Source organism: Anguilla anguilla, chromosome 7 (assembly GCF_013347855.1).
Source record: "Anguilla anguilla isolate fAngAng1 chromosome 7, fAngAng1.pri, whole genome shotgun sequence".
In the NCBI taxonomy this organism is placed as follows: Eukaryota; Metazoa; Chordata; class Actinopteri; order Anguilliformes; family Anguillidae; genus Anguilla; species Anguilla anguilla.
Window position 1 is genome coordinate 31,691,221 of NC_049207.1, and position 25,707 is coordinate 31,716,927.

General features: G+C 42.0%; 1 protein-coding gene across 3 annotated transcripts in view; it reads right to left on the bottom strand.

Annotated features, from left to right (window-relative positions):
• The window catches only part of tbk1 (TANK-binding kinase 1), a 252,601-nt gene that overhangs the window by 16,617 nt on the left and 210,277 nt on the right, over positions 1-25,707 (bottom strand). For all 3 annotated transcript variants that reach the window (XM_035426804.1, XM_035426803.1, XM_035426806.1), the window contains one exon: positions 25,512-25,608. In XM_035426804.1, coding sequence (XP_035282695.1) covers positions 25,512-25,608 — 97 coding nt within the window. The remainder of the gene's footprint in view (positions 1-25,511; positions 25,609-25,707) is intronic.

The following is a 25,707-nucleotide window of genomic DNA, read 5'->3' on the forward strand; positions in this document are numbered from 1 at the left end:
CAATAGATGTGGCATTAAAACAATTCATAGAATGGGATAAAATGATATCCAGATTTATCTGTGATGAAAGAAAACTATGAGTCCGATATACTACTCTTCGGCTACCAAGAAATAAGGGTGGAATGGCACTTCCAAACCTTAAAACATACTTCTATGCAGCATAAATCCAGCCACTAGTTTATTGGTGTGACATTAACTACATGGCCAGATGGAAAGGTATTGAGACATGTATTCCCGGCTATCATATTCAGACACTTCTAGGAGAAAAATCAATACCTGAATACATCAAAAGAAACATTGATTCAATTACAGTATTTACATTGGAAACATGGCACAAAATTGTTCGGCAATTTAAATTAGAAAGAGCACAGAGAGTACTGAGATGGATTGCTCATGACAGTGAGTTCAAGCCGGGAATCTATGACTCAACATTTAAATAATGGATTAAAAAAGGAATGACTGCGTTCTGTACCATCACTGAAAATGGGCAATTAAGAAGTTTTCAAGATTTGAAGGACAGATTAGCACTTAGGAACCAAGATTTGTTAAGATATTTCCAACTGAGAGATTATTATAATAAGGAGATTAGAAGGGAGAATCCAAATGATGTAAGTTCAGTAATTGAAATAATGATTAACGCATAGCAATGTAAGGTTTCAAGACCTATATCTACCTTGGACTGTATTATAGTTTAATGGAATTCCAAGGTAAATCTACACTATATGTAAAACTAAAATGGGAAAAAGACTTGAATGTCCAGATATCAGAAGAATGGTATGATATGTGCACGACACTCCAGAAATCTACAAACCCCCATAAATGGAGAGAAGGCAATTGGAAAAATTTAATTAGATACTTTATTACACCAAAAATAAAAAGCCAACAATTATTAAAACAGCAATTATGTTGGAGGCAATGTGGTTCGATGGATGCAAGTCATGCACATACCTTTTGGAACTGTGAGAGGATAAAGCCATTTTGGAACGCAGTGAACCTAGTTTTGAAGGATGTTATGGGATATACAGTACCTAAGAAGAGAACCATTTTATATTTGAATAATATTACAAAGGTGATACTGAAGGAAGACCGATATCTAGTCAAGATCTTGCTTACAGCAAGCAGGAAGGCCATTACTAGAAACTGGCTTAAGACCCACCTAAACAAGGTCTATGGATGGATATCATACAGGAAATACTGGTTATGGAGAAAATGACCTAAGAGTAAAAAAAGATGAATTCAATAGACACGTGGAGAAATGGACCGAGTATATAAACAAACAAAGACATTAGCACTGTATAAAGATACTGATTGTGATATTAAAGGAAATATGTTGAAGTAAGTGTAATTTACAGGCCAAATTGAACAATTGTCATTAATTACAACCCCACAGACTGTCCTGTATTTTATTAATGTATGTTATAAATGTTTTTTTCTTTTCTCTCTTTCTTTCTTTTTCTGTTATAAAAAACAATAAAAATACAAGTTATTTAAAAAAATAAATCATGTGCAATTCTGTGAATCCATTCGGGAGTTATGAGCCTTTTTGTGATAGGCCACGCCCATCACCACGCTCATGCACACACCCTCAAACAAACACGTGACCTCTTCTTTGGCTCACAATCAACCTTTCCACAAAATCTTGTGCAAATCTGTGAATTCATTCGGAAGTTAGGCACCTTTTTGTGATAGGACACTCCCATCGCCACACCCAGCACACACCCTCACACACCCTCACACAAACACGTGACCTCTTCTTTGGCTCATGACCAACCTTTCCACAAAATCTTGTGCAAATCTGTGAATCCATTCGGGAGTTATGTGCCTTTTTGTGATAGGCCATACCCCCTCTTGGTCAATCAGCCTTGAAAGTTACTCAGCTTCGGTCATGACCAACGTCCATGCCAAATCTCAGCCTCCTGGGGCAAAAACTGTGGCCGCTACGGGGTGGGACACTTTTTGTGGACCAACCGACTAACCGACGGACGGACAGACAGAGCTATACAGCTGCGGTCGCAGCTAAAAACATGCAGGTGATGAGCTGAATGGCTTGTACCCATCAATATGTATTTATATGTGACTTAAAATCCAAGGAACCGGAAAAGGTGTGGCCTGAAACTTACACCTGAGCTGGAGGCACAAATTAGTAACAGTGATAATTTTACTTGCTCTTTTGCCCTAGCACAGCCCCAATGGCATCCTTGCAGCAGGATGAGTTTGTCCTGGTGAGGAGAAGCCAACCCAACTTTTTTCCCTCACACAGATCGGTCAATAGGAGTCAGGGTAAGCAGCATATGCAGAAACAGGCCATAGTGCAAGGTTATTATTGTAAACTAAATCTTATCGTTAACTGAAATAAACATAAAAAGGAAATGAAAAAATGAAAGTGGAAACTAGTAAACCCACATTTAAAACTAACTAAAATAAAACTGCACATAAAATGTTTTTAAGTTTCATCTTTTTAAATTTATGTGATGATATCCTACAGACCAACAAATCAGTCCATTCTACCCATGGCACCTCAATGCTCACTCATTCGTGACTGATGAAATGGCAGCCTTACTCCAGGCTTCACTGCCTAGTTAGCTTTGCAACATAAATAAAAGGGAGAAAGGGCCACAGTCCTGTTTTGGTTACAATGAGTATGACTCTGTCTCAGACTTGATTGTCTCAGACTTGGATTGTTGTTTGGTCCTGTTTTTCATGAAATAATTCAAGGCTTCATGCTAGTTTGCAAAATTAATTGAAATAAATGTGAAAAATAATTTGATTTATTGTTAATTTTACACAATACCTGGTTTGAACCTCTAAAACAAATGGCATACCTACCCCAAAAAAAAAACACAACTAAAATTAGGACTGAAACTAAACTAAAACTGAGCATTTCCAAAAAATGAAAACTTAATCAAAACTAACATTGTTACTGAAATCAAAATCAGTTATTGAAATCAAAATTGAAAAAAAAAAAAACTAATGAATAATCATGCTATGGGGCCTGAATGCACAACAGAAGAGGAGGTTTTTGAGTCCAGTTTTGATGGAGGAGAGTGTTTCGACTTCTCTGAGGAGGCCAGGGATGAAGTTCCAGATTCTGGGGGAAGCTGGTTGGGTAGAATGAAAAATACTTTCTGCTGTTGGATCTGAGGTTGCGGAGAGACTTGTCTAGCTGTAGCAGATCTTTGAAGTAGGAGAGGATATCTTCATCGACATTGTTAAAGGCCAGTTAAAGGACTTCAGGATGGAAATGATATGGTTATGTTGCCTATATCTGTTCAGTGCTCAGGCTGCATTGTCTTGTACAAACTGTAGTCTCAGGTCTTAATAGAGAAGACCATTGCAGTAGTTAATCTTCAAGGAGACAAAAGCATGGATGAGTTTCCCAGCTACAAAAAAGGGTGACATAGAGGTCAGCAATGATGAGGCAATTAGTTTTTTGTTGTGAGGGGTTCCAACAAAGAGAATTTCTGTTTTTCTTTTTTGCTGTTGTGATGGAGGAAATTAAGCCTCATCTATGCTTTGAGTTCCGTGAGTAAGTAGTTCAGATGGGTCATATGGGTGGTTGGGTGGCTTTGAGATAGAGCTGATCATCTTTCGTATAAGTGTGGAAAAAGATTTTGTGGTGATGTATGTGGGAGGAAGCAAACGTGGAAGTGGATGAGGCCAAGAACTGAGATTTGAAGAGACATAAATATGATCTGCTGTGGTCCAGACCTGCACTCACTCATGATGACAGTCCTCAAGGTCAGTGAGGTACAATGTCAGGGGGGTCCCTGGAACAATGTCAGGGATGTGTTTGTGAGACTAGCAGCGTCTCAGAACTGGTGGAAGAGGATGGAGCGGTCAGCTGTGTCAACAGTTTTTCTGTTACCTTGATCAGGGCCATTTCTGTGCAATGGTTTGGTAGAAAATAATTGACTGGAAGGTTTTGTGCAGGTTGCTGGAGGAAAGATTAGATGGAGCTATGGAGGGTGTGGGGTAGAAGATGTGAGAGAAAAATGAACGAGAGAGAATGTCCACAAGTTTTCTTTTGAAGAACACTGATAAATTGTTGCATTGTATTTCAAGTTTTCAGTTTCTGTGGAAGGCTGAAGTATGATGGAGGAGTTGGCTGTTGGTGTAGAGCAGTTTGACGAAAACGTTGTCAACGATATTTTGTAATTTCTTGGAAAATACTATTATTATGGAGGACTTCTGGGCATAGCTAAGCCATATGTTTGCTGATAGACCTATCTGACATCGTTTTTTGGAGCAAAAAATGTAAAAAAAAAAAAAAAAACAAGCGAATAGAACACTATCATTGATTTACTGTCTCTGTCTCCATCTACTGAACACAGGTAAAATTTCATCATTGCTATGTTATATAGCCTACGTTATTTTTGAAATTGAGTGTCTTTAAATAGATTAGTGGTATTATATAATGTGGATATTTCACACTGTAATGTAAGCGTTAGTAGTTTAATAATTTTTACGAAATGTAGGCCTACACATAACCTTGTCTGAAAATGACCATTTGAAAAGTTAATGCAGGATTTAATCATTTTTACAAGACATAAGGGCACAAATTCAGATGAAATAGAGGGAGGAGAGAGACAGAGAAGGGGGAGAGAGATGCAGCAGTGAAGTCCCGTCTCTTCACCTGCACAACGCTGATTATGATTAAATCCTGCATACATCGTTAGAAAGCTTATACTCTCACCTACTGAAATGAAGTGTCAATCAAGCCAGACTGTACTAAAAAGGGCGACAACGCTGTAAACAACACGTGTGGTATTACGCGCAGCTATTGGAAGGTACCCAAGCATCACAAATGCGCGTATATTTCACAAACGGATTGTCCAAGACAATATATCACCACTCAGCCTCAAAAGAGACATCTCTATGCGTAAAACCAATGGTAAGGTTGAATATTTATTCAATATGTAGTCCCAGATATTGACTGTAGAATGACATAGTATCATTTTTAAAAACTTTTTCTTGCTTATTTCGTTATTCAGTGAGCAGCGTTTTCACTGCTGTATTGGCACATCTTAGGACTGTTGCCGGGTTTATCTTATTGGTATGACGGAATACGATTTTTTAGTGGTGAAAGAATATTTTTTTGAATGACAAGATAGACAATATTGTCCATTATGTCATGGGTGGGGGGTGTAGTTGTAGATGAGATTGCAGAAGGGGTTGCGTGTTAAATGAACGACCAGAGCGACAATGTTGGAGCTGCGAAACTCCGTATTCGACGTAGTTGTTGTGTATGGTGTACTAATGAAACTAAAACAACACGTTTCTGTTTTTAATTCAGACTGAATGTCTGAGTTCAGTAATCTCGGCACGCCAGCGTGCCGACTACTAGGGGCTTTGTGCAAAGAGGTTAAAAAAGAGTACATGGATAAGCGTCTGAAAATGATGCTTGTATGGCAGTTTCAACTTGCTTGCTAGCTAGCTAGTGAGGGAGATTGAGAGATCACTAGCTAGGTGCCTAACTAGTGAGATATATAGAGAGATATATGGCTAACAAGATAGCAATAACAAATATTTATCAGCATCCTGACATAACTGTAGAAACAAAAGGAGATGATATGTGGCTACAGTTGAGGCCAAACATGTACACCTAGGCTAAAGACATTCAAACTCAATTTTTCACAACTCCACACATTTCATGTTACCACACATTTCCTGTGTTATGTCAATTAGGGTATCTACTTTATTTCCATAAGAGGTCATTTCAAAATAATAGCGAAGAGACAGATTTATTTTAGCTTTTATGTAATATATCAGATTTTCAGTGGGTCAAAGGTTTACATACACTTTGTTAGTATTTGGTGGCATTGCATTTCTTAACTTGAATTAAACACTTGGTGAAGCCTTCCACAAGCTTCTCACAATACTTTGCTGGCATTTTTCCCAGTCCTCCTGACAGAACTGGTGTACCTCAGTCAAGTTTGTGGGCCTCCTTACTCGGACATGCTTTTTCAGTTCAGTCCACACATTTTCTATGGGATTCAGGTCAGGGCTTTGTGATGGCCACTCCAATACTTTCAGTTTGTTGTCTTTAAGCCATTTTGTTACTTTGGAGGTATGCTTAGGATCATTGGGCCTCATTCACCAACCATTCTTAAGAAGAATTTTCTTCTTAAAACCCACTTATGCAGTTTTCACGAAGATTCACCAATGTTTTCTTATTTGGGATTTGTTCTTAGGTAAGAACAGAATCTACGCACATTTGAGTGCTGTAATTTTGTGCAAAATAATTGGTTATTGCGATTTCTTCAATTCTACAGTTGCATAATATTATAGGATAATAAATTACAATAATATTTTTATCATTTATAATATTTTTTAATAATTATTTTCATTATTTTACAAAGCATTAAGGTGCCAGTTTCCGCCTCAGAGGATGGTTGCCTCAGCGGGAGTTCATCTATAAATAAATGATAAAAATCAAACCATTGTAGTGACCTTTTACTTTTTGGGGTTTCAATTATGCAATGTTTGGTCTATAGCCTACTGCAGGGGTGGCCAACCCTGGTCCTGGAGAGCCGCAGGGTCTGCTGGTTTTTGTTTTCACCTTAAATACAGCAACCACTTAGACTGAAGAAACCAGGTGAGGTGAGTTAACTGTGTAATCAACTGCTATAATTGATCAATTAAGTGCAGAGTAAAAACAAAAACCAGCAGACCCCGTGGCTCTCCAGGACCTGGGTTGGCCACCCCTGGCCTACTGCAAACGCAAATGTTCAAATTTTGAATGCAAACTAAGCACTTAGGTAACACTTTTTAAACACATGGACATGTTGAAGAAGAGAACACTTATTCAGAGGTGTCACTAGGGGGCTGCGGACGGCACCAGGTGACACCATCAAAGGGGCGTGACACCAAAATGACTGGCAATAAATTCTTTGTGCAGTGTTTTGTGCAGCGACGAGTTTACTCCTATGCAGTTTACTGCCGGTTGATTTAATTAGTGGTATTAATGTGATGAGCAGCGCTTTGACGTTTGAATGCATAACACGCAATTCCTTGCGCCCACACCCACCAGCATTTTTTAAATGTTTTTTACCTCAGATTTGACATCAAACCATTTTTTTTTTTACTTCATCAGTTGTGCGCCCTTCTCCGGATACAGCGTTCACTAAACGAGTAATAGCATCCCATGCATTTTTTTAATGCATTTTATATCCACTGACATCCACGTATCCAGCAGAGTCTCGTGGGCTCTAACTTGGCTGCATTGAGTATCTGTAGACGTGTCTCAGTAAGCTCCTGCAGTATTATCTATTTTATCTATTCTATTTGACTCTTTTATTAGCATTTTATTCAATTTTATTTTATCAACCTTTTTAACCATTTTAGTCCTTTTTTCGTAATTTTTTCGCTACCTTAAGATGAATGATTAGCTCTTTGATTTGAAGATAATATTAGTATTTGGGAAAAAATAAAGCTCAAATACCAGCTAATATTGGGCTGGTACAGCATAGAAGCCATTCAAATATTTTTATGGATCTGGTAAATGTTGTTGATCCTAACTCTTGTCATAGCTACAACAAAATGGCTGCTGGAGCAACACTATCGCGAGCTCACTGAACTGCATTCAAATAATCCTTTTACAACAACTGATGGTTTTCATGGACTCCTGGGATATAATTTCTGCTCCCAGAATCGGATATTTCAAGAATACACCATTTTGGATTTATTTGCTTTCGCTCTAACTTGCTAACATTGCGTTAGCTAGGCGCAGGTCAATGTTTCTATTTTGCACTTTAAAATAATGTTAGCGTCGTCGGCTACTCGATGTGAATTCGTTAGCAACAAGCTTAAAACGGCCTGTTTTCAGTATTTTGCTAGTTAGCCAGCTCTTGTGTTGTTATGCTTTGTCGAACATTTCTTGGGAATAATTGCTACTCGTCTGCGCTGATGTTTTGACTTTTTGTTCTTTGGAAATACTATTGCATTTGACAACACAAATCCTGTAGCTATTGGAGCCAACTCCAGTTTAATTGCTGCCCTGTCTATTCACCATCGGCTCCAGAAAAGAATTTATTCAGTGTTAGGAAGCTGTCGACTGCTGGCTGTTCACTACGACTGAATTCCTGATCTGTCATTACGGGTACTATAAGAGAAGATAAGTGTCACTTTCTACCATGCAACAATACTGTACTGATATCTGCCAAAAGCTCCAAAGTTTGAAATAAAGCCAGGAGTTGAAGTATGAGTCACAGGAAGAACCATTTGATGGAAGAAAAGAAAAATAAAAAGCAAGAAGAAAAGAAAAAGAAGGAAGCTGCTCAGAAAAAGGCTGCCAAACAGAAAACCAAAGCCTCCCTGAGCGAGTGCGACAAACACAGCAGCAGCAGCAGCAGAGAACTACAATCAAAGATTCAGTCAGAAAACGCAAATCTTTGATAAATGTGAATTGGGAACCGCATACAACTTGCAGGATGCAATTTATCGTCTGAAAAGTGGATTACAAATAAGCGTTTACGGACTACACTGCTGCTTTTAGCAATGGATGGACTGCTGAAAGCAGGTAGCTAACGCGCTATATAACTAACTAGCCTAACTAGGCACTGTGCAATCTCGCACTAACTAACTAGCTATCCAACCATTTGTTGCTAGTTGTCTTTAGCTTGCGAATGTCGGACTGTTCGCCCACCTGCGTTATGGGCTCCCTAGCCTCTCCGAGTGGATCGGGGAGGCAGAAGCAAATATGGAAATGTGAGCTTTGCGACATGTTTTTAGTAGTCATCGAGGAGCGAACTATCAACGTTTTTATTTGTGTCAAGTGTACTAAGCTTGGTGAACTGCAAGCTAAAGAAATCGAGCTTCATGAACAAATAAAGGCGCTGTCTGAACGCAACGCTTGTCTAAAAGTACGCTCCAATATGCAGGACATTTTTACTGTTCGCCTCCACACTGCCAATTCAGGACCTCCCTTCCAATGTTGCTGACCAGGTGAATACCTGAACAACTTAATATCAGTCTCTTTGAAAAATAAACTGATTCAAAGTAACAGCCCAGAGACATTGAATATGGCACTTTTTAATGTACGTTCACTTTCTAATAAGACATTTCTTATTAATGACCTTATTATGGAGCACAAACTGGACTGTATGTTTTTAACCAAAACCTGGCTCAGCACTGACGGACCAGCCGCTCTTATTGAGGCCTCTCCCCCAAACTATAGTTCCTCCCACTCCTGTAGACAAGGGAAAAAGGGCAGTGGGACCGCAACTATGCTCTCAGCTGCTCATGCTGGCAGGGACATATCTTTGGGAGACTTTTGTTCATTTGAGCATCATGCCATTATACTCAGGTGTCAGCCTCCTGTGCTGGCAGTAACTTTATACAGACCTCCTAAGCAATGCCCCCCCTCTTCCTAGCCGACTTTGCAGAATTCTTATCTATTATCCACAGTAATCATGATAAAAGCATTATCATGGGTGATTTTAACCTACATGTGGATAATAAGTCAGATTCCAAAGCCATGGAATTTATAAATATTCTGAATTATATGGATTTTACTCAGCACTGGACCCACCCATAGCCACGGCAACACCTTAGATCTGGTGATAACACATGGACTTACTGTTGATGTATCCTCTATTGTTGATATGGCTATGTCTGATCATTATTGTGTATTTTTTTTCGGCACAGCACAGAAAAATACAGAACGCCTTGTTAAAAAATGGTGTCTTACCCCTGAGGTTTCTGCAAATTTCATGACCTGTTTAGAAAGTATACCAGCAGTTATTCTACCCTCATCATATGATGATCTGGTAAATCACCTAATTACCAGACTAAAGACAACTATTGATGTTATATATATATATCCCCTGTCAGAGAGAGAAACTGACCTCTAAATTGAAGTCACTGGCACTCAGTCCCAGGCACCAGACTAAAAACCTAGGCGTCGTCATAGATTCTAATTTAATTTTCGATGCCCACATCAGGAATGTGACCAAATCTGCCTTTTATCACTTAAAAAATATTGCCAGAAAACATCCGTTTCTCTACCAGGCCAAAACTGAGAGACTAGTGCAAACTTTTATCACTAGTTGGCTGGGCTATTGTAATGCTCTCCTTTCTGGTCTACCAAAAAAAGCCATAGATCAACTCCAACTTATACAAAATTCAGCTGCTCGTGTGTTGACCAGGACCAGAATGAGAGCACACATTACACCTGTTTTAAAATCGCTGCACTGGCTACCTGTTCGTTTTAGAATTGAGTTTAAGATTCTTTTATTTATATTCATCTACAAATCACTAAATAGTCTCACTCCCGACTACATGTCTGGTTTTAAGATATGTACCCACTAGATCCCTAAGGTCCTCTGGTAGTTGTCTCTTGTTTGTTCCAAGGGTCCGGTCTAAGACCCACGACTAGACCACTTTTAGCCAATATGGCCCCAGCCTGTGGAACGGCTTGCCGGAGGACCTGAGGGTGGCAGAGAGTGTGGATATCTTTAAAAGAAAACTTAAAATACACCTTTTTAGCCTGGCTTTTGTCTAGTGTGCGTTGATTTCGACTTGCACTTTTACTGTTATTTATTATTTTATTATTTGTTTTATTATACTATATTTTATTTATTCATTTTCATGTTTTTTATTTAAACTCATGTCCTTTTTATCTTACACTTATTTCCACTTTTTATGTTCAGCACTTTGAGTTGCATTTGATGTATGACTTGTGCTATGTAAATAAAGTTTGATTGATTGATTGGTTTGATTGATAATAACCTACTACTGCAACATAAAACTTGTGTAAGACCCTAATAGGGACGTCAAACCCATTTTGGCAATTTTTCAGAAAACTTTTTGACAATTTATTTTTCACAATGTCATAAATGCTACTCAAATAACAACATATGAATACCTAACTTGTCAGAAAATAACGGCGGTTTTATTTAATATAATTTATTATCCGCTTCCTGTGTAATCACTTCAGTTGCAGAGGTATGTGACACGTTCTGCCTGCAATGTATGCACGGGCATTCCAGCACAAACATTAAAACAAAATTGGCATCTGGGCTCACTTTAACAGGTCATTTGACTTAGTTTACAAGCATTTGTGCCTGCACCTAATGCTGCACCAAAATCAACTGGATAATTATGATTTAAAAAAACCTAACCTCATTGAAGGTAATATTACACATTTTTTGCTGTGAAATGTTTTACATGTTTACATGTTATATGGTTATTATGTAGGCCTTAATATGCTTTAATATATTTAGGTGTCCTAAAATATTAAGCTGCCAATGTCCTGAGGAACTTTATACAGCAGTTATACAGCAATTTCAGAAGCAAAATGTCACAAAAAAAGAAATTAAAAAATGGCGCTCGCTATCTTATTCAAAATAACACCAGAATGGATTGCTTATTGGTGAAACGAAATGTAATTCAAACTGTAGCCAACCTCTCGACACCATCCTGGTTGTTCAAATCCAATCGAGGTTATGCGGCAAAAAGGGTCTCCCGAGCTGGGGTCTTGCTACCATAATAAAATAATTTTAGGTTTGCGAATGGATGTTTAAAAAAAAAAATAAAAAAAACTGAAAAAGAGGACGTGAGCCTGACGTGCCTTCAAGACGACGAGCATTAGCTAAAGTTCGTGAACATATTCAAATATATTCAAACTTTTTTCTGTTCGCCACGAACGTTAGCTAACGTTGCCTAACAGTCTGAAAAGGTAGTGTGCTGCGAACAAAAAATACTGCGGATAGAAAACACGCCAAGAGAACAAATTGTTTGCTGTTTCATCCTGAAATGTGAGCAAAAAGTAAAATCATCATATCGAGGGACGACTTCCTCGGCATATCGCTCAATTCTGCAGACCTCTTAATTAGTTGCGCTACACAACAAAACAGAGGCAAAAAAAGAGTGTACTTGTATAATATCTGTCATGTCAGGACCACTATTAGTGAAGTCCTCTAATATCGCGAAGCCACTGCGAAAATGACCCTCCGTTTAGTTGCTTCGATTTTATTAAAAATGCGTTCGTGGCGAACTAAATGGAATGTTCATTTAAAATTGTTTAACATTAAAGTCTGGTTGGTTCGAGTCCCAACTGATATTTAATTTTGAAGCCTCCGGACCACTAGGTTTAAAACTGAGACGTTTTGGCACCTATATAGTTTTTAGAGTAGCCTACATATTTCATTAAATGTCGCATCTCATAACAATATGAGTAACTGGGTACAGTAAATATATTTCACTGAACAAATAACACTAAATATTGGTTCATGGTGCTGAAGGAAAAACATGAACCAAAAGTCAAAAGTTGCACAAATGATGATGCTTTCTCCCCCAATGATAGTGATTACATGCCTAGGGAAGCAGCTAATTTCTAACATCGTATTAAAGGAAACAATTGTTATTTTCTGGAAAGTCAGAAATTTATATATTGTAATTTGATTATACTGTAGCATTCATGCCATTATGCATGAAAAATAAACTTGTGATACGTGATTTATTACCATTTTTAAATCATTGCACATATGAAAACATGTTTTCTTTGACCACAGCCCAGTGGTGGAGCTTGAGTATTAGGACAGGGGGTGCAGAGCCAGTTTAGGGGGCCCCTATGACCCAATTATTTTAAAAATATAGCTGCGACTTAACAATGCACGTCTGTATCGGCATATCACACTTTGTTACAGAAATTTACCTCATAGGCTATGACCACAGCAATCGCACAGCAAGGCTGTGGCGATATAGCGATATAGCTCAGGACGTAAGAGTGGTTGTCTGGCAGTCGGAGGGTTGCCAGTTCGATCCTGGGTGTGTCGAAGTGTCCCTGAGCAAGACACCTAACCCCTAATTGCTCCCAACGAGCTGACTGGTACCTTGCAGGGCAGCCTTTCACCGTTGGTGTGTGAGTGTGTGTGTGTGAATGGATGAATGAGTGGCATCAATTGTAAAGCGCTTTGGATAAAAGCACTATATAATTGCAGTCAATTTACCATTTACCAAGTCTATATCACAAACACGGTTTGTGATATAGGCTAATGAAAAAGGTTTCCGACGTACCAAATTTCAACCAGTTTGAAGGCTGAAGATGCAGAACTCTGCCAAGACGGCCACAGACAAAAACACGGCTTGTGACAAAATAGCCAACAATCAACTCTTTCGTGAGAGAAGAGTGAAGTCGCTTTTGTTTCTTTAATCACCCTAGCTACCATGTTCATACTCAAAACAGACAGGGTGATTGATTTCTGAAGTAATTGTACTTTTTGCGCTTTTAGCTGTATTCCCACTTGCTATGCTTACATTGAGGTTAGGGAACAAAAGGCGCACACAATTGGAAAGTGTCACATACACAACATTTTAATCATGAGCATGAAAATGCGTTCATATTTGATTATCACACGCCGTGACCACCCTGGTAGAGACAGAAGAGCTGGACACAGGGAGATGTGTAAATTCTGGATAACTCCGGCGCTTTACTTGAAGTAGCGAGAGAGAGCGTATTTAGCCACAAACAAACAGAAAAACCTTCGCCCATCACCCTTATGGGATCTGAGCAAAAACAATAAACTAAAATAACAAAGACAAAATAAATGAAATCAAACGGCCGCTTTTCAGCCTTTTCTCTGTCTGTACGTGCTCTCTCTTGCCATTATGGGGGATCTTGGTCTCAGACGCCTACTGTGGAAGAAGCATACTTTTAAATCCCAGACTGATTCGTAACATCATCCAGGTGTGTGCCTACTTAACCAGTAGGCGTGGTCCTCTAATTGCCCTGAATTCCTCCCGCAAACTGAGCCCTGCCAGACTGAGATGCAATGTCCTCTAGCTGACCTGCCACTTCGGGGTCTCACCATTGAATTCTATAGGCCTAAGAAACTTGAACTGATAACATTGGTCTGACCTGGCCAGCAATCAGTCAGCAAAAAGATGTAGCCAAAACCCATTTGCGATGGACTGGTAGCTTGGGGGTTAGCATTAATGTTGAGCCCTGTCATGCATGTTTATGATGTGATATGACTGCTATGCATTGCATGAAGCAGTGTTGTACAACCAATAAGCTATAAATGCTAGCCATGAAGCGATTTTCTTATGAATACATTCTGAGCTGATCAGCTAGCAAATATGCAAGCAAAGTTGTTATAGTTACCTGGTTTCACAAACAATTAATATTAAGTTTAATGATAAAAATGCTATCCGTTCAACTGGCCTACCACAAGAAATACACCTCACTACAGCTATGTGAGTTTAGCCACTCGGTCAGTTCTGAGAACTTCTGACCATTCTGAGTCACTGAGGCTGTTTCTATTGCCTCTGTATTACGAAAGGTTTAGCGCTTAGTTGCACTGCATTAATGTTACCCAGGAGCTATGTGATGGTATTCAATCATAAGCCTGCCTTACTCAGTGAACAACTAACTATTCCCTCATATGGATATTCTCCAAATTTAAAAAAAAATCACAAAAATACAAACTTTGTCTCTGGTTAAGTCTTTGCCATTTTTCATTGATTTTCTAAAGGACACATCAACAGCTAAACACATCTGCTCTACTTTCCACTTTAATTAAATAAATACATAAGTATGTGGGTCTGAGAAATCAATTTGCAGTATTACTAGTTCTACTGCCTGTTAAAAATGGGACATTTTCAAGTTATGTTCATTGTTTTACAGCATTGCGAAGGGATGCATTTATTTCACTGACAACAGACCATTCTGTTTCAGCTAAGATTAGGTTATCTTACATGAAATAAATGAAAAGTTAAATTAATTTGTCTATATCCTATTTATGCTTTAAAAACAAACACAAAACAACAGTAAATAGCAAAAAGCAAATTGTCTACTAGACTGTCCAATCTTGGTGTGCTTATAAATGAATGCATGTAACCAGTTTCTTTTCCATTAATCATTTGGTATAGGACTGAATTGTGTTAAGTTGGTGAAGGAATGATAACACGGCTACAAAGAATAAATAAAGTTTTTACGCTTTACTTCACACGTCTTCTACATGGATCTCCGTAACTTCCTTGTGCGTCACACTTTAACCCCGGCATGACCCTTAACGTCATACGTCACACAACTAGTTTACACAACATCCCCCTTTGTCAGAAATATCTGAAAGATATAATTAACAAAATATTGTAACCTACATGTACTTAAACTCAGGAAACCCACACAACTCAAAATTACTCTTTCAGTTTCTGTTCACTAAACCATGTTTCTGACTATTACATTACAACTGTTAAGCTCTTCTTTCAGCTCTATAAGTCCAGTCTCTGGGGTTTGACTGTTTCTCTGCCACTCCTGGTTCTGGTGGGAGACAGTGAGTGATAATCAGACGACAAGTGTGGCTTTGGAGGAGCCTGCTGCAGGGGTGGGTGTTGTTGCACAGGAACCTCTGAAGTTTCACCTGTCTGACTAACTGTTGACGTGTCGTCTCCATTGTTTTGCATAGGTATGAGGTGTTTTCTGTTCCTACGCACTACTCCATGTGGTCTTTCCACTAAATAAGAACTTGGAGCAGCATGGGATGACAGAACAGTCCCTTCTGCTTTTGCATTGGCCATCCACACATCTGTTCCTGGTGGGAGTGGGCTCAGGTCACGTGCGCGGTGTCTTTCGTTGAACACTGCAGCATCCTTTTGTTTCTTTTCCCTTTCCTTTGAAGCTATCTCTCCTCTGTTGGGGAGCTCTGGAAACAGCATTGAAGGAAGCTGAGGAACCATTGTCCTGAGTCTACGTCCCATCAGTAGCTGTGCAGGGCTGAGCCATTGGCTAGTGGTGTTGCTCTATAGGCAAGCAGTGACAGGTAAGGGTCTTTTGCTTTCTTGAGCATATTTTTCACTGTTTGGACATGATGCCTCAGTGACACACGCTTAAATCCATAGTCCTCTGAAAACTGAGTAAAGCTACTTGATGAAAACTGAGGTCCGTTATCCAAAACAAGGATTTCTGGAATGCCATGTCTGGCCAAAATTTATTTGAGGTGCACCACTACATCTTCCGATCGTGTGGGGGTGAGTTTTGCTATTTCCAAACCGTGAGTAATAGTCTACAACTAGCAGATAGTTACTATGGTCTAATGTGAAAATGTCAGCACCAAGTTTTCGCCAAGGCCTTTCGGGCAACTCACATGGCATGAGTGCGCAGGATTGGTTTGTTCTTTGATACAGGTTCTGCAGTGCAAAACAAGCTCATTCAACTGTCCACTCAACCCTGGCCACCAAACTGTTTCTCTGGCACGCTCCCTACATTTCACTACTCCCTGATGTCCCTTGTGCACTTTTTCCAGGACACTGTTTCGCATTGCGTTGCGCATTGAGGGTATGACCAGTCTGGAGCCTTTGAGTAGGAGTCCATCCTGCACCGTAAGTACTGCTCTCTCTCGCCAATACTGTCTGAGAACTCCACTCAAAGTACTGTAATCTGGCCATCCAGTTTGGCACATAGTCATGAGTTGTGAGCAGGTAATGTCGGCTTTGAGCTATTCTCTGAGTTCTGCAAGGTAAGCTGGACTGGCAGGCAAGTTACTCATGATATTATCTACATAGATATTTGTATCTTCCATTAGGTTTTTGGCTACCCTGCTGGCTGTGTCGCTATTGTTTACAGGTACACGTGTCAGTGTATCAGCTGTAAGCAATGCCTTAACGGGAACATGGTGGATTGTGTAGGAGTATGTCATAAGTCTCATACGGAATCTCTGGATCCGTGGAGGTAGTTCAGACAGAGCTTGAACCCCCAACAGACTCACCAGAGGTTTGTGGTCCGTCTCGAGCTTAAAATGCTGTCCAATGAGGTCTTTAAACCTTTCACATCCCCATGTCAAGCCAAGGGCTCCGTTTTCGACTTGTGCATATCGATGCTTAGTCTCTGTCAACGATCTAGAGGCATACGCAACTGGCCCCCATTCATTCTCTGAATGAATCTCATGCTCTTCCTGTGACATGCCCCATATGAGCACATCATCAAGGACGAGTGACATACGGTGCTGGAAATGCTCAGGCGCAGACGTAATCCCAAATGGTAGCCTATTGAAGTAATAGCGTCCAAATGGTGTAATATAGGTAGTGTATTTAGCAGATTCCTCTGACAGAGGCACCTGTCAGAAGCATCGAGCTTGCTGAACACCCGTGCTCCAGCTAACATTCCTAACGTCTGCTCCACCGAGGGTAGAATGAATTTCTCTCTACACACCACCTCATTCAGTTTAGTGAGGTCTACACAGATTCGTACTGCATTGTTCTTCTTGGGCACTGGCACCATACCCGCGCACCAGTCAGTAGGCTCTTCCACTCTGGATATTACACCAAGATGTTCCATGCGCTCCAGCTCTTCTCTAACTTTTCCTAGCAGGGGTACAGGGACTCTTCTGGGCGTTGACAGGGAGTATAGTGTTGCCTCTGGCTTGAGTTTTATGGTGTATGGTTGCTGCACCCTACCTAGACCAGTACATAATGAGGGGTAAGTCTCTTTCAGAGTTTGCGTATCGATACTATCCAGTCTTGCTACAAGCTCCAGTTTAGTTATAGCTGGCCTGCCCAGCAGAGGAGTATACAGATCATGGACAACATATAAGTCTTCCTGAACTGTGCGGTCGCCCTTCTTAAGCGATTCTTTAGCCACACCAATGACAGTGAGGGGACTTCCGCCTGGACCGAATAGTGGTTTTTCAGTCTGAGTCAGTGAACACACAGTGTCTGATTTTATAATGTTTTTATAGGTCTGATGTGGAATGACTGACACATCGGCCCCAGTATCAATCTTGAACCTGACTTTTTGGTTCCGGATCACTATATCCACTGACCATGGATCTGCTCCAGCCTCTATAGACCCCAGGAAGAGACCTTCAGTGTATGCATCGACTACTGTATTAACTACTTTTGCTGACCTGCAGACTTTTTGGAAGTGACCCTTCTTCCCACGTGTGTGATACTACATTCTTGGCAGGACGCTGCCATTTGGGATGAGCTGTGTTTCCGCACTTACGGCATGCTGATGGATCTGGCTGATCTGGTTTTGCCTCTGGCCCCACATGCTTGGTCTGTGCGCGTGGCGTTGGCTTTCTGAGCTTTTGTTTTTTATTTTTGAAAGTTACAGCATCAACTTTTTGAAAGTTACAGCATCAACTTCTTCCCTCTTCTCTCGCTCCCAGAGTTACTGCTTCCCTCCCCCCTCTTCAATCATTCTCCAAGCTCCCCACTAAATCTGCATCCTCCACCCTAACTTCATCTCTCTCCTCAGCACTCGACTCCCTCTGCCCTCTTGTCCCTAGGCCATCTGACATCCTACGCACCTCTAGGGCCCTGCCTCCGCGCTGCTGAGAGGAAGTAGAGAAAATCCAGGGACCCATCCAACCTTTCAGCCTATCAGTCTCTCCACAGAGTTTTCTTCGGCTGTCACTGCCACTAAGGCAAATTTCTATCAAACTAAAATTCATAACTCCATCTCGAACTCTCATCAACTGTTCTGTATTTTCTCCTCTCTCCTCAGCATGCCGCCTCCCCCACCCCAGTCTTCCTTCACTGCAGATGAATTTGCAGTATTCTTTGACGAGATCGCAGACATCCGCAGCTCCTTTGCCCCCTCTGCGCCCTCCGCCCCCCTCCACCCCGTTTCTCCACATTTTCTCTCCTCACAGACTCTGAAGTTTCCCAGCACCTTCTCTCCCACCGCCCTACCACCTGGGCTCTCGACCCTATCCCCTCATCTCTCCTCCAGGCAATCACACCAGACATCCTCCCATTTGTCACCTCCCTCGTAAACTCCTCCCTATCATCTGGATGTTTCCCCTCATCCTTCAAGAGGGCCCACATCACCCCGCTGCTGAAGAAGCCCACACTAGACCCCTCAGTCATCCAGAACTACCGCCCGGTATCTCTCCTTCCTTTTCTATCCAAAACGCTTGAACAAGCTGCATCTAACCAACTCTCTGCTTTCTTCTCTGCTTGACCCCTACCAGTCCGGCTTCAGGCCTGGCAACTCGACAGAGACTGCACTCCTCCCGGTCAGTGAGTCACTCTATGCCGCACGAGCAGCCTCCCTCTCCTCTGTCCTGATTCTACTAGACCTTTCGACACTGTGGAGCACTCCATCCTCCTGTCCTCCCTGGCAGCAACAGGGATCTGCGGCACAGTCCTTGACTGGATTGAGTCCTACCTCTCCGATCATTCCTTCCAGGTTGCCTGGGTTGGTAAAGTATCGCCGCCCTGTCCCCTCGCCACTGGAGTTCCCCAGGGCTCAGTCCTCAATCCCCTTCTCTTCTCCTTATACACCAGATCCCATGGCCCTGTAATCTCTGCCTATGGCTTGTCCTATCATTGTTATGCCGACGACACACAACTCTTTCTCTCCTCCTCCCCATCGGACACACAGGTCCCTGCCCGCATCTCCGCTTGCCTGAGGGACATCCAGAGCTGGATGGACAATCACCACCTGAAGCTCAACCTGGGAAAAGACGGAGCTAATCTTTATTCCTGCTCTAACCTCTCCCCTTCTTGATTTTTCCATTTCCCTAGGGGACACCTTAGTGACATCATCACCCTGTGCCAAGAATCTTGGAGTGGTGATGGACAACAGGTTGTCCCTCTCCAAGAACATCGTAGCGGTAAGCTGGGCGGGCAGATTTTTCCTGTATAACATCCGGAGAATCCGCCCCTTTCTCACCACCTACTCAACCCAGCTTCTGGTCCAAGCAATGGTACTATCCCGCCTGGACTACTGCAACTCTCTTCTGGCTGGACTACCGGCATCTGCCATCAGACCCCTGCAACTCAAGGCAGTCAAGGGGTCAGCCCCAGCATACCTCCACAAGATCTTCAAGCCCTACATGCCAGCCAGACCCCTCCTTTCCACTACCTCAGGACACCTGGCACCTCCCCCTCTTCGCACCTGTGCTTCCCGATCCTAATCGCGTCTCCTGTCTGTTCTGGCCCCACGATGGTGGAATGACATCCCCGTGGAGGTCAGAACAGCTGAGACCCTGACCCACTTCTTGACTCACCTCTTCAGGCTGCACCTCTCCCCATCCCTCCCTACCTCCCTGTAATCTCTAAATTGACTGTAAGCTTAGGGTTGTAACTAGGTAGCTGTTTCATAGCTGACTTTGTTAATGCACTCGTCGTAACTACTGCTTGTATTTTTGCATGGACTGCGTTGTTGCTGTTCTTGTTTGTGTTAGTGTTAATCAGTTTAACCTACAGGGTCCAAGTTGAACTATGCGGTTGTTCCCTGCACTTGGAACGGTACTTCTCTCTAGAGTTTTCGACACACTTGTTCCTGGTTATGGTTACACTTTGTTGTACGTCGCTCTGGATAGTAGCGTCTGCCAAATGCCTGTAATGTAATGTAACTTCCATAGTGCTTTTGACACTTTGAGCATCCATCCAAGTCTGACTGCTGCCTCTTAACAGTTTCCGATTGCCTTGCCATAGTCACAGCTTTCTGCAGAGTTAGGTCTTTGTCCAATTGCATCTCCTCTGATAAAGCTGTGTCTCTCAGACCTACAACCAATCTGTCACGAATCAGTTCATCATGATGTGGGCCATAGTCACAGTTTTGGGCTAGTGCATGCAAAGCAGTAATGAATGAAATCCACAGTTTCCTAATTGCACTCTTCTGTTAAATTTCGCCCTTTCATAAATAACATTCTTCTTCGAGACAAAGTATTTATCAAAAGCCTCCTTTAACAGAGTTGTACTCCTGTCTCAGGGCATCAGTTAGATTTTGTCCTCACAAAATGTCATCTGCCTCGTCTCCCACACAGTAGATTAGGGTATTTACCTGATTAGCTTCAGACGAGAGATGGAGGTTGCTAGCCAGTCGGAATCTTTCAAAACGTCCATTTCTCCCACTCCAGCGGTTTTGCAAAGTTAAACGGTTCGGGTGGTTGGATAGTGAAAGCGGCGGTCGGTGGTACGTTAGGTTGAGGTTGTGGTGCTGCAGGTGCCTGCTCGTTGCCTTGCTCAGATCCTCTCCCTGCTGTGCTCATCATGGCGCTTGGGACTAGCTGGCTGGCTATGTGTTAGCAGGTCACACTTTGAAAAACAGCACTTCTCACGTTTGCTCTCTCCACCAAAAAAAACTCCCGATGACTGCACTCACTCGCGTGGTATTGATCCCACTTCTGACACCATGTTAAGTTAGTTAAGGAATGATAACACGGCTACGAAGATTAATAAAGTTCTTACGCTTTACTGAACTCATGTCTTTTACATGGATCTCCGTAACTTCCTTGCCTTTAACCCCGGCATGACCCTTAACATCATAAGTCACACAACTAGTTTACACAACAAATTACACAACAAATTGCACATATATAATTTTTAAATGGCAACTGTAGCAGTAGTGTACAAAAAGTTTTTGACCGTTACATTTATGACGCGTTACATTTATACCGACTCCCCATAGCCTGAGTGAAACTAACATGGATGACATTAGACTGTGCTCAAAACTATCTGACAAGGCAATTGTTAAGTTTCACAGTCGGACCACGAAGTTAATTGAATAACCACTTATACACGTACATATCACTCAAATACACACAAAAATGTTAAGGGTAACAAGCATGAGTACATGAGCTTGTCACTAAAATGCATTTTCCCCTCCTTTCCCGTTAAAATAAGAGCAGCAGTAATTTGACACAAGCCACTGTTCTAGTTTGCTTGTGAGTCCCACTGTTGAAGTGTTAACTGTCAGAAATGGTTTTCAATGCTCACATTTGCCACCTGGTGCTGGTTTTGCGAACAAAAAGTAGTTCCTGTGTAGTTCAAATGCAAGGCCTTTGCCTCCGCCAGCGCCAAATGAAACCTTAAACCACCGTATTGCTTAAGAGCTGAAGCTATGCTTCCCCCTCTAGCACTACCGGGAGTGATACTCCTTCATAGCTACTGAAGGGAGGAAAGTGTTTTCTAGCATAACTAAAATTATGGTACCACCTTAAGTGCCACTCCAAATTCCTAAGCCTTGCAGCAGGGCCCCTCTGTTTCCAGGCCACGAACCTCCCAAGGACAACAACAAGTTTGCAATATAGACTACAAGCATATAGCCTATAAGTATACCTATGCATGTGCGTGTTCTTCTCTGTCTTTTTATGCCTTTCTAGAAACCTAAACTGGCCTTTCACCTCATTCTCCCCCCTCCATCCTGAACTGGGAGTCTTGGCCTTCCAACTCACTCTCCCTCTACCATCCTGATAAAGGAGGAACCGGCTATGACACCAGGCTGCCCAGGACTCTGAAAGCAACTGATAGATCAAAGACTATACATTTATTTCTGATTTAAATGCCTGTTTAGACTAAGCGGCCACCGGGTCACCAGGTGCCTATGTAGTATCTCATGTTAGACTAGACATAGCCAATCGTTTATTTTGATATAAGAATGGACACAGCCAATCATTTCCTTTGTTAAACCTTACTTTATGTTTTACTGTTAAGACACTCTTTGCTTATAAAAGCAGGGACTGCCCCTGCTTTCTTCAGTTCGGCCTTATCCACCTTGTTGTGTGTATCTCCCGGACTCTTTCTGCAGAAATAAATCCTATTTCTTATATGATACACCTTGTCGTGCCTGGTTATTCAACGGAGGGAATTTTCTCTGCCCAACACTACGCTAAGTTATTCAGCCACGCTGATCCCACTATACACTACACCAACGCGCGTGGCCAGCATGCTGTTTGCCCTTTCCCCTTTCGTCCAGCGACAAAGGGACGTGGCGCCCACACACACTCTTACTTCCCATTTTTGCATAGTTCTCCTCAGTTAGATTAGTTTGTGTATGCGATTTTGTTTATACGTTTTTCAAAATAAATTATTTAATTAAACTTGTGTCTGTGCTGATGTTGAACAAAACAAGAGAATCTGAGTCAAAATAGTCTATCCAAGAACTATATCCTTCAGGTTATCTATTAAATATTTGATTTAATAATTTGATCTTTAATATTTGTAATTCTGTTTATTAATTGAAGTTACAAATTTATGGTTAGATATTCTAGATAACTGCAATTTTATGAGACTGATTTTTAATTGTGTGGTTACACCGCTACACCTACATAAGTGGTGCCCAATGTGAGAATATATTCCCTTCCCTATATTCCCGACCCAAGACGCATGTGGTATGGACTGCGTTCCATCACAGACTACAAAGGGAGAAATAGCAGTGATGCCCAGCCCGCCGCCTCTCTTCCGGACGAGCTCAACATCTTCTATGCACGGTTTGAGGCAAGCAACGCCATCCCTACTGTAAGGCTAGATGAGGACCAGGACGACTGCACTCTGTCCCTATCTACGGCTGACGTGAGGAGAGCTTTTAAAAAAGTTAACCCTCGGAAGTCACCAGGGCCAGATGGCATTCCAGGCCGTGTCCTCAGCGCGTGTGCCGACCAGCTAGCGGAGGTATTCACCTCTATATTCAACCTCTCCCTGAACCAGTCTGCAGTCCCCACCTGCTTCAAACAGACCATCATTGTTCCTGTACCTAAGAAACCTGCCATCTCCTGCTGGAATGACTACCGCCCTGTAGCACTGACCTCCATCATCATGAAGTGCTTCGAGCGGCTAGTCAGGACCCACATCTGCTCCCTTCTTCCTGACACCTTGGACCCCCTCCAATTCGCATACCACCCCAACAGATCTACAGACGACGCCATCGCACTGACAGTGCACACCGCCCTCTCCCACCTGGATAAAGGAGACACCTATGTGAGGATGCTGTTTATAGACTACAGCTCAGCATTCAACACAATTGTGCCTGCTAAGCTCGTTCCCAAGCTCAGGAACCTGGGTCTGAACACCTCCCTCTGCAACTGGATCCTGGACTTCCTGACGGGCAGACCCCAGGTGGTGAGAATGGGTAACCTCACCTCTTCTGCACTGACCCTGAGCACCGGAGCCCCTCAGGGCTGCGTACTCAGTCCCCTCCTGTACGCCCTGTTCACGCACGACTGTGTGGCCACACGCAGCTCCAATGCCATCTTCAAGTTTGCAGACGACACCACCATCCTGGGTCTCATCACCAACAACGATGAGACCGCCTACAGAGAGGAGGTCAGTGTCTTGGCAACATGGTGCCAGGACAATAACCTCTCCCTCAACGTCTGCAAGACCAAGGAGATGATCGTGGACTTCAGGAAGCGACAGGGGGGGGTCACGCCCCCATTCACATCGACGGAGCTGAAGTGGAGAGAGTCTCCTGCTTCAAGTTCCTCGGTGTGGTCATAAATGATAACCTCACCTGGTCCAGGCAATCAGACGCAGCAGTGAAAACTGCCCAAAAGCGCCTATACTTCCTGAGGAGACTCAAGAAGTTTGGAATGTCTGCTAAGACCCTCATCAATTTCTACAGGTGCACCATCGAGGGCATCCTCACTGGCTGCATTACTGCCTGGTACGGCAGCTGCTCCGCTGCTGACCACAAAGCCCTCCAGAGGGTGGTGAAGACAGCGGAGCGCATCATTGGCTGCCACCTCCCATCTGTGCAAGGCATCTACCACACACGATGCCTCAGGAAAGCACAGAAAATCATAACAGACTTCAGCCACCCAGGCTATGGTCTGTTCTCACTGCTGCCGTCTGGCAGACGCTTCCGGAGCATCCGGGCACGGACGACCAGACTCACAAACAGTTTTTTCCCTCAGGCCATCAGGCTTCTCAACCAGCAACATAAATCCCTGGGATCACATTGATCACATGTCCTCCTGTGTATGCTATGTACGTTCAATGTACAATCTTATGCACATATTCATCAGCACTCCTGCACTTTATATATGGTTAATATTTAAATATTTAATACTCCTATTCCCACTGTCCATATCCCCCATCTGTACAGACTGGTACTTATTTGCTGTTAATATTTAACACTATGTTTAATATTATGTGTATTTTTTATTATGTGTGATATTTCTTTGATATATTTTAGATATTTTCGATATTTTGCTCTTGCTTCTACGTAGTTGCTGCCTGCCATGTCACAAGAATTTCTTTGCTCAGAATGACCTGTGTTATACTGTGCACTTGACAAATAAAAAACACTTTAACACACTTTACACAAGTGGTGCCCCGTAAAAGGCAATGGAGTCATTTCCCCTACACGTTAATCAGAATATTGTAGGTAAATTATGTTTTATCCAGGAAGGGAAACTCACTAAGCATGGCTGAAAGAGACATGGTAATGTCTTCAGAGTCATAGCGGATGGATTTCAGATTTCTGATTATGATCAGGTGAGAGCAGGTGGTTGGAGCAGGAAAAGGCAGATCACAGGCCACAATATTGTGATTAGAAATGCCAAGGTCCATTTTCTGTATGTTTTCACAATATGTCACCTGATGATCTGTGATGAGTGTAGCCACAGTTGCGAGTGGAGCTGTTGACATGTTGGCAGAAACCGAAACTAAAACACATCATGTTTTGTGTGTTGTTTCCAGTGAAAAGAGTAATGAGAGTCATACTTGCATTGTGATATTAATGCAATTTCAAAAGCAACAAAAGTTCTGAGGCAGGGAGGACTCCATCTCAAGAACACTTCCAAATGAAAAATTGTTGGAACAGATGTACACAAAATTACCTTGCAAACATGTTGGAGGGATGTGGTCACTTCCTGTTCAATGTTAATTAACTGGTTGGTTAAGTTGAGGAGCTGTTTTCTGACATGATGTGCTTTTCTGCAACAAAACAAACAAACCATATGTCAGCATGCACAGTCCTGTCTTTAAATGTGCGTTACTCCAAGTGAACACTTTCCAAAACCACATTATACAATA